Source organism: Carassius carassius, chromosome 39 (genome assembly GCF_963082965.1).
Source record: "Carassius carassius chromosome 39, fCarCar2.1, whole genome shotgun sequence".
NCBI lineage: Eukaryota > Metazoa > Chordata > Actinopteri > Cypriniformes > Cyprinidae > Carassius > Carassius carassius.
The window spans coordinates 8,244,622-8,255,157 of record NC_081793.1 but is presented as its reverse complement, the minus strand read 5'-3'; the positions used below and the strand labels follow the sequence as shown (position 1 = coordinate 8,255,157).

Genomic DNA, 10,536 nt, shown 5'->3' with positions numbered 1-10,536 from the left:
CTCTGTAGGCAAACTGAAGAGGATCCAGCAAGGGTCCAGTGATGACCTTCAGGTGAGCCAGCACCAGTTTTTCAAATTACTTCATGACCACAAACGTTAGATCCACAGGCCTGTAGTCATTTCGTGCTGTAATTTTGTAAACTGCCTGAACATGTTTAAGGTTTTGCAGAAAGAGTGATTTATTTGACAAATTGGTTTAGGCTATTGATAAATTGGTTCAGAGAATGGGGTTTAGTGTCTTAGCAAATGTGAAAAACTAAATGTGAAAATATATTTAAAGGAATATACCACAACATATACCACAAAAATAATTGCCTAATATTCTACAAAAATAGAAATAGTCTTTTGCTTTTTGAATGCATATGATGACCATATCTAAAAGAATGTTAACCATATACCAAAAAAAAAAAAAAAAAAAAAATTAAGTAGCATTATTAGATACTAGAGCAGTAAAGTCATTACTTTGAGGTAGGCTTTTATTTGAGATAAAGTGGGTTAATATAAGGGGAAATTGTAACACTCTGATGTCTTGCATTTAATTTAATACTATAGTCTTGTCCTTATTAATGAAAATATATCAATTGTATTATTAATTAGAGCACATATATTTGTTTCTTGTATCTAAAGATGACTATATTGCATTTCAAGTAGTTTGTGAGTTATGAAGGGAAATGTACATTTTTTTTTTTTTTACAATTTCCCCTGGTCTCCCCTACATTCTGATGAATTGGATGGATGTTGTCATTCTTTCATCTGCATCACATTAGTTTATGACAACATTGTGAAAATGTCTTGGTAACATTTATTTTTTAAAGAATAATTTCTAAATTTCCATAAATGCCTCAAAATGTCCTCAAGAATGAAGATAATTATTCCCATGGGGAACATTATAATGACATGGTACCCTGATCTCCAGATAACTTTCTGTCATATTACTAATTTAGTTATATATTATAGCAAAATTGGACATTGTCTCAGAAAATTTATTAATCACTTTACTCTAGTGAATTGATGTTGTCCCAATTTTATTATCTTCATGGAGTTTTTATCCTACAATTTGTCATGCCTCAGTGGCGCATATCTTTTTTTTTCTTTGGTCAGGCACAATACAAATTACTTTTCATAAAAAAAGGATAGTGCTGGTCTTTGATTATGATTTATTCAAAGCTGTTATACAATACACTTTAAATACATACACATGGCCTCTTTATATCAGTATTACATTTTTACTGCGATTTAAAAAAAAGTTAAGCTGGTGTGCCATTCTTAACAAAGCCCCATTAACTATTTACAATTACTATAAACCACAAAATGTTGGTGCTTAATGCTTTATTAAATGTTTAGAACACAACTTGAAAGTTTCAAAGCATGCACAGATTTGTTGTAATGGCCATAAATCTCCTCTATAAATAAATTTTATTAATGTTTTTTGCACTACTCTAATTTGTAATATTAGTGTAGTGTTTCAAATGTGCATTAGAATTTTAGATGTGTGTACCTTTTTTTAATGGTTTTTAGTGATAAAAAGTCCGATTTTGCCCTGTTAGGTCAATACTGAGATACTAATTATTATTATAGATTATTTTTTTTTTTTTTGTAGTTACTATAGCATCACCATGCCAAATATGGGAACCGCATATTTCTCCAAATTAAAACAGCAAAATTACTCAATCATCAATCAAACAATGTAAACCATATTTCTTTATTAAAGATTAAGAAACTCCAAGCAGCATATTCATAAATAAAATAAGAGTCTCCCTTAGATGTAATGTTACAGACTATGCTATGATACTGTTATATTTCATGGAATATTTAATGTTTTTCTCTGAAATCAAAGGGGCACAAGTGTAAGGCAGTGAAGACACTTAACCCTACGAATTACACATCCTTACCACCAATGTCAGCATCTCAAAGCCACTGGTTGTGTTACACAGTGTAATATATTACTTTGGTTCACATTAGTAACTACTTGGACAAATTATACAGAATACAACCTTGATTTATGACTGACAAGCATGTGCAGGGTGAAATCTTTTCAGAAACTGGTCTATGTGCTCCACACTGACAAATGTCCTTCTCTTTATGAGTTGACAAATGGCAAATTTCAGAGGGTTTGTGGAATGGCAACAGGAAAATATGCACAAGTAGCTGTAAATGGAGTAAGTGTATAAGGTTGTTCTGGTTTAGGTCACAAACATAATATGGTCCGACCCTCCTGAAAAACGATTAAAAAACAGCAGGTAAAAATAAATGTTAAAATTTTATTGTACAGTAAAAAATAATTAATGTGTGTATTTGGAGTATTTAGAACTGTCTGTTTCTAAATAGATGAAGATGTTTGTGCAGTTTTGGGCGTACCAACATGGCTTCATTTACTCCAATCACATACTCCCCTTTTTTCATTAGGAAAAAAAATAAAATAAATAAATCACATGTAAATGGGCCATGGACCACAAAACCAGTCTTAAGTCGCTGTGATATATTTGTAGCAATAGCCAAAAATACATTGCATGGATCAAAATTATTGTTTTTTCTTTTATGCCAAAAATCATTAGGATATTAAGTAAAGATAATGTTCCATGAAGATAATTTTTTTAATTTTTACTGTAAATATATAAAAACGTAATTTGATTAGTAATATGCATTGCTAAGAACTTCACTTGAACAACTTTAAAGGTGATTTTCTCAATATTTTGATTTTTTTGCAACCTCAGATTCCAGATTTTCAAATAGTTGTTTCTTGGCCAAATATTGCCCTATCCTAACGATACATAAATAGAAAGCTTATTTATTCAGCTTCCAGATTATGTATAAAATAACATTTCGAAAAATTTACCCTTATTTTACCCTGGTTTTGTGGTCCAGGGTCACAAATTATGAAAATCATTTTATTTACAAGTTGTTGTTGTTGTTTTTTGTCTATACACCATGTGCGAAATGTTGTACAGTTGTACAAAAAACATAAAACAAAAAAAAAACAGATTGTGTCAGAATATCAGAAAAGCAATGTTAATACAGCTCTTTCACAGTTGACAGCATGAACTGGTGTAAAATAATGTAATACAATTGTTCTCTCTGGGCTGGTTGTGCTCACGGGCTGATAGTTTCAAAATAGTCTGAAAATGCAGACAAAATAAAAAAACAAAAAAAAGGAAGAAGCTTTTGTTTTTTCATTTCAATGCTGCTGCCATGATTGCAAGGATTTAGCTCGTCTGAGACAACATTTCCGCACAAGTTACTGCAATACTATTTTGAATGGTTAGCCTTTGCTTATTCAGTATTTGATAATAAACAACATCAACTCAATGCAAGCTGATAAATCTATATCAGTAATCAAAAAGTAAAATCTGAAAAGGAAGCAAAATTAAAATGGCCTCACTGTTTGCACGTTGAAGAAGAGTTATGACTGTAAAAGGGGTGCATAATTATCAGTGCTCAGTTTTTGGGTTCCTATGGCCGTGTATGATCATCTAGTAACAAAATGTGGAGAGACATCTTTTAATTTGGCACTTAGAAAACAATCACAATGATTTTGAGTCTTTATCTATAGAGAACAAAATTCACAAAGCCATTCAAACAGTCGTTTTGAATTATTTTTATATATCCTTTTTTGTTGCTCATTTGTTTTTGTAACTCAACTTCAAAAATTGAGAATATTCAAAATACACTTTTACTTACTTTGCTCTCTCAGTATTTACAGATATGTACAAGAAAAAATTATTTCTCATGTTTTCATTTTTTTTCATAATAAAAATCTCTACGTACTAGCCCCCCCCCAACTTCTTTTTACACCACCACAGTTTCCATTGCTCCAACTGCTGCTTAGCTTTCTTCTTTTGAAAAGCAAGTGCGAGGCAGCCCATGATAATGATAACCTTAGATGGATGTACTATGCTCAGTAGCTTCTGGGATGTGTCCTCCTGGTACTGACTGGTAGGACATTGGCATGGGCATCTTGGCGGGACTCTGTCGGAACAGGCCCCCGTTGGGAGCCCTGTGTTTGCATTGGATGGAGGGCATGGTGGAGCTGCTGTGAGGAAGGGGCAGAGTGCTGCCAGGACCCTGGGTCAGCATCCTGCCCAACCCATGAGCTTGCTCCGGGAGGAAGGTGTTCACAGACAGGCCCGTGCCCGGGTAGTCTCGCACAGCCTCCCGCTGCTGGCTGGGCAGCATGCTGCCGATGTCCAGGGCAGAGATCTCGATAGATGGTGCGGGGATCTGCTTGTGTGCCATGTCCTCGTCCATAAGACTGTTTATACGCCGATGCACCTGTTCCAGGTTCACCTCCTTGTCCTAGAGAGGGTGAGAGAAGAAAGGAGGGACAGAGAGGCTGAGATCTGCTTATTCCAGGATGAGATTTTTGCTTTTAAGCTCCATGCAAGTAAGGCTTATTTGAGTTACTGCAGGGTGTTTTGCGAATTTACTTAAAAGTCCCAATTGGAAAGTTCAGGTAGTACAATAGTTTTTGAGAAGTTTTATAGAATGTGCGCCTTGAAATCAAATTTGGCAGTGGGCATTTAAAATGATCACGCTTGAGTGACAAAAAAAACCCTGCCTTTACAGTTAACATCACTAACAAAATTAGTGCAAGAGCCAACCTGCATTTCATAAAAACCATTAACATTACAATGTACAGACATTTTTATGATTGCAGTCAGAGGTGTAGTGGTAAAAAAAGAGGTGGGTAAACTATAAATTCTGGGTGACCACATCGTGGTCACGGTAAGGTGGGCCACTGCCTACCGGTGTATGTGTATCCTGATGACATCGTTATAGGCTATCATTTGATATTACTACCAAGGGTATCACTGGTTGTTCCCTCATACAGGTCACACAATCACTATTCAATTCATACATTAATCTAATGTCTGTAAAATTAAGTTAAAATGGAGAAAAAAACAGCTTAGCACACCACATCCTGCCAAGTAGCTGGTCACATTATAAGGCCTATAGACTAACCGTTTCAGACAAACCATTAAAATAAATTATTTTGTATGCATTCAATGTTTAAGTACCCAGTCTGAATGCTATAGCAAAAACAAAAACAACAAATATTAAGAATATATTTATAAAATATATATTTTTAAATGTAGGATATCGAGTACACACTAACCACAACTAAAGTGTAGCTACAAGAGTGGTCATGCCTTATTTAAAATCTGAGGATGATAGCTCTAAAATTATGCATTTTATAATTGTAAGACCATATCATGGGAGGCTTTGGAGAAGTTTTAGAAAAACTTTAGATCGCATAAATCAGTGCAAAATGAATAGAAATGTTATTCTGTATGACAAAATATTTTACAAACATGTCATAAAATTATTATTTCTCCAAATGTGCGCACCATTGGACTATATAGCCCTGGTGGATCATGGATACTGTATATGTATACGAACACAAATAAACCGGAGATGAGATGAATGGCTGCTGTATGAGTGATTTCTATTCAAAATAACAAACGTTATTTTTATTATTATTATTATCGACAGGTGATGTCCGAGTCTTTTATTCTTACTGTCAGTCCCATAGAAATGGAAAGAGAAAAGATTAGTTCATTTTGCTGAACGAGACTCAAAGATCCGAGTCAGTAAAATGATCCGAACTTCCCACTATTACTGGAAACACCACAAGCAATTGGTCAACACTGACAGTTGCAGTGCAATATGAAAAACTTTGTCTTAGGTTTAACAACAAACAACCTATCAAACTAATAATGAACAATATGAACCTAAAACGACATAAGCTTAATTTAAAATGGCTTAGGAACTGTAGGCTATTTAGAGGTGGATAAACTCAATTTAGAGGTGGATAAATACACTTTGGAGGTGGGTAAACGCAATTTCCGAATTTTGGGAGGTGTGTAAACGGCGTTTACGTGCGTTGAGCCTCCACTACATTCCTGACTGCAGTTGACCGTCAGTTAAAACAGCATGCATTTTAAAACTGTGTGCTTGAAAAATATTTGGGTAAACAATTTAGTATGTAAAAGTGTTTTTAAAGTTAGTTTCAAGCTCTTTTTTGCCTTAAAAAATGGAATTCATATAGTAATGCAAGTATATGCTGCATTCTGTGGTAAAATAACTTTGTTTACTATATATGTTTAATATAATATGAATTGAAAAGATTTTTTTTTTTGTTGAGAAACTAAAAATGGCTCCATTGATGGAACACAAAAAATTTGAAGACAGTAAAATCAAAGCCAAAGCTGAGAGACCCATCTAACCCATACAGATCCCATCTAATCTGCAATTAATTTTGAATATTTATGTTTTGGAATCATGCAGAAGAAATACAAATTGGCTCCAGAACCCACCACTGTTATAGTAAGGCCACAAACTGTTACACAAAATGATGTGTTAAGGTCTCACAACATATGTAGATTAATGAAGCTTTGTAGCATCAAATCCAAAGACATATTAGACAGTAAAAAAGCTTTTGGGTGGAATAGGGCAGGAGTTAAGGCTGGAATTGCAAAGCAATTGCACTGGTTAAATTAGTCTGTCTTGTTAGGTTGAAGCAGACTTATCTTTACAAATATTTCCAGGGGGATACATGCTTTTGAACATTTCCCACAATCTCACCGCAATTCAGTAATACTATTTGTCTTAACTAATGAAGAGAGTTGGGTGAAGTTTTAGGGTATAATGACGTAAGAATACACACACACACACACACACACACACAATTGCATTCAATTGCAATTGAGTTGAATTCAGACTAAATTCAGACTTTTTAGGGATGCATTTTTTCCCCCTGATCCGATAACTGTATTTGGATGTGCTGAAATATGCATGACTGGGAATTATCTAACTGTCTAACCAGATGCAATGACTTCCAAACTAAATATGTACACAAAATGAGATACCAACACTTTTTGTTGCTGATGTTTTTTTTTTTTTCTTCCCTAAACTATTGCTACTACTGGATAATGAATGAATCCAGAAATTACCAATTTACTCCAAAATTCTCTGAGGTCACTCATCCTATAATACAGTGTATATATTCATTGTTTAATCATTCCACAATATTCAATACATATATGGTAAATTGTGACTTGTACACTGCATCCAGAGGTCACAGAAAGTAAAAATGCAGTTTTAGAGACGGCATCTAATTTATTACGGCAAAAAATTGAACTGGTGGTAAAGATAACCCTAACGCCTCTTTCACACATACTCTGTCTGCAGTGCGTATGCAATCCGTGTGCGTTACGTATGCAGTGCAGAAGCATCACAGACTCATTTTGCTTTCACACAGGATGTGTTTGTAGTCCAATACAGATCCGAGGCTGCTTACCACAAACACAACATTTATCCATTATTTTGATTTCAAATCAAACGTTGTTACTGAAAATGCTTTTTCCGCATTGTGATTGTCTTATCACAGTACAGTAACAATCTTTCATAGACATTCATTTAAACATGTTTTTATACTACATGGTTTAAGCTCAGTAAATAGCTATAAAAACATATTATTCATGCATTTGACTTCTATGTTTGTATATTAAATTGCTCAAGCAAAAGGCAATACATTTAAATACAAGCAGTTAGCCTACTTTTCTTGTTAGGCTATCACAAATATTTAAAATTAAAACTCACCACTGACAGAAACAGTGGACTTGTGCTTTTTGCATTTAAGTTATTACAAGCAATACCGCGGGTCTTAAAGAACTTTGCTTGTCTACCTCCACAAGTGCATCTATTATGCTAACGGCCTTGTTTATCTAAAAGTGCACTTTTTCTTGTTTTAAATCTAGTCAAAAATCCACGGGTTGACTATGAAACACAGCAGACTTTAATTGAATCGATTTATTGTGAAATTACTACATTTCTGTGTTAATCCATGTTAATTTTTACAGCGTACAATGTGCTGTCACTTTAATTCAGAGCTTGCAGCACAGCAAAAATAGAATCAGTGTGTAAACAATCACTGCACTGCTGCAGTGTGAACGCTCTAATCTGTTTAAATGGGTGCGTAAAAGAATACACAACGCATACGCACTACAGACGGAGTATGTGTGAAACAGGCATTGACTTTAGTGTCAATCATCAATGATAATGAACAGGTTCATTTTTTAAATCAAAACCTGTGCTTTTCAATCTTAAGGAGATAAGGAGCGTGTGTACTAGTTTTGCTTCAGGCCATGCAATCATTTTCAGCTAGGTCTTGTTTAAACCCCCATGAGTTTAATTTCGATTGTGATACTGTGATTTTCTTGTATGTTATACAAGAGGAGGAAAAATATCTGAAATCCAGGGCATCTGCTGCTCTACCAATGCTATTTGCAAAGCTATATTATTAACAGTAGAGGGATCTTGTTGCTAGTGCACCACTAAACAATCACTTTGTTGAATTTGTTTCTCGTGATCTTAAAACCCTTTTGATCTAAATGCTTTGCTTTTATTGATTGACATATGTTTTGTAGACAAATATAAATTAGGTCAAATTAATTTGTTTTCAAAACTAAGATTTTAACTAAAATGTTTTTAATTAACAAGTTGGAGCAGATATTGAAGGGAAAGCATCCAACAAGTATTAGCTAACACAGGAACCTTTTCCGTACTGTTTAAAAAGCATCCCTGTATGCATCCTTACCTCTGTTTGAAGGAATACAAATGCATCATTTTAACATGATTTTTGTGTGTGTGTTTAGTCATTTAGATTCTAAGTAACAGCTTAATGACTCAACAAATAAATGGCACCAGTTAAACAGCAGAAGTGTGCTCAACACTAATTTTGATTGAACTGGAAAATCATTTATCATCATTAATGTGGCATTGTGCTAATCGTTCAAAACAAATAAAAATTCTAAGCAGGAAAAGCAAAGGCATCATTCTAAACCCAACACAACTTGGAAGGTGAATCAGCTAAATGAGGCAACTAAAACCCAAATTAAAGAAATAAATCTTTATTGTTAGATGGCTTCTACATCTGGTCCGGTTAATTCCCAGCCAATCAAAGAAGAGGCCTACAATTCTATTCTGACCTGTGTCAATAGCTTCTGCTTCATCCCAGTCTCTTTCTCTGTCTGTCCAAATGTCCTTGCTCCCCTCCGATGAAGCAGTAGCAATATCATTATATGTCAATGGACCAGAAACCCTTGTCAGTCTGTAATCCTTAGTATCCTGCATGAGATCATAAAAAAATGAAGAATAAATGTAAAATAGAAAATACTGAGATAAATAAATAAAAAAAAAAAATCCATAAAACTTGTCCACATTGATGTCAACAAGGATGCAACAGGATGTCACACAGTAAATTACTAGGGATTATGGACTGTTTGGGGTTTGAGTTATGTTTTTGGCTCTTTTTAGAATAACTGAGCATACAGACTCATGCAAGCACCAAATTTGCGCACACTTTAGTTTACGGATCCACATCAACCTTGTTCTAGTCTATTAAATGCAATTTCATTGGCAGTGGATGAGGCCCTAGAAAGGCTTATAAAAGTGAAGCAATTATTCAGATATTAAGAAGTAGGTCATTTCAAGAGAACAGTAACTATAGACACTTAATTGCATTATGAAGGCACAGTTATGGGTATAAAGTGTTGTTTAAAACACTAAATGTGAGAAAGAACCAATTAAAAAGGGAGAGAGGACCATAACAAGGTTGCTGAGAATTTTTCTGGTGTAGAATCATTTGTAATATTTGCCACTGCCAAGGTTTAAGGTGCTCTGAAACAACTCTGTATTTAAGGTGTTTTTTTATTTTATTTTATTTTTCAGCTCAAAACTCTGGTAATCATTTGGATGTTAAAATAACTTAATAATAAAAAATAAATAAAAAAATAAAAAGAAAAGAGTTATATGATTTAGCCTCTGCAGAAAACTCTGGTGTGCAAAGTGCATACTATTCTTACTTAAGATTCAAACAAAAATCTAACTGGTGGAATATAGTAACTCTTATCCGAAACCTTGACTGCCTAGGTACACTTCAAGACATAATAGTCATGTCACAATGTAAACACTGATCCATAAGGTATGATTAAATACCTTATTTTGGACAAACTCTAAAGCATTACTGCATTTCATGCAATGCAATGAGCTAAATTTTTTTTTTAAAAGGTCCAAGATAGTGCTTATTAAATATATGCATCCAATACTGAAAATCAAATAACTTTTGTACTATGTATTTTTATATTGTCACATTTTAACTTACCAAAATGCTAACTGCAGTATTGGAATTGGTGACACATGGCTCAATAAGCAGAACCTAAAATTTGCTATCTGCGTAGTGTGTTTTACATCAACCACAGCTGGATGCTACCTTGGAAGGCAGTTGCCTATGCAGACAGTACATGGCAACTCACTAAGGTTTTAAGGAGAGCTTTTATGTTCCGAAACAGTCAAAACTCGACAATCACAACTTATTAGTAAATGTGACATTCTAGACTGTAAAGCCTGCTTCATTAAGGGCACTGTGCACACACCAAGCACATATAAAATCTGTTGTTATTTTAAATGGGCATGGGGACCAATTTTGATTTCATCAGGGCACACCTATAACTGTGTGTACTGGAGCTCAACTAAATC

The 10,536-nt window shown here is 34.2% G+C and overlaps 1 protein-coding gene across 2 annotated transcripts in view; it reads right to left on the bottom strand.

Moving 5' to 3' along the window:
- Nucleotides 1–1,688: 1,688 nt before the first annotated feature.
- The window catches only part of LOC132121322 (glutamate receptor ionotropic, delta-1-like), a 545,908-nt gene continuing 537,060 nt past the window's right edge, over nt 1,689–10,536 (bottom strand). Inside the window, exons 16-17 of one of the 2 annotated variants that reach the window (XM_059530614.1) lie at nt 8,988–9,126; nt 1,689–4,293 (exon numbers count right to left, since the gene is read on the bottom strand). In XM_059530614.1, coding sequence (XP_059386597.1) covers nt 3,896–4,293; nt 8,988–9,126 — 537 coding nt within the window. In that variant the 3' untranslated portion in view covers nt 1,689–3,895. The remainder of the gene's footprint in view (nt 4,294–8,987; nt 9,127–10,536) is intronic. The other variant, XM_059530615.1, reaches the window with a different exon arrangement.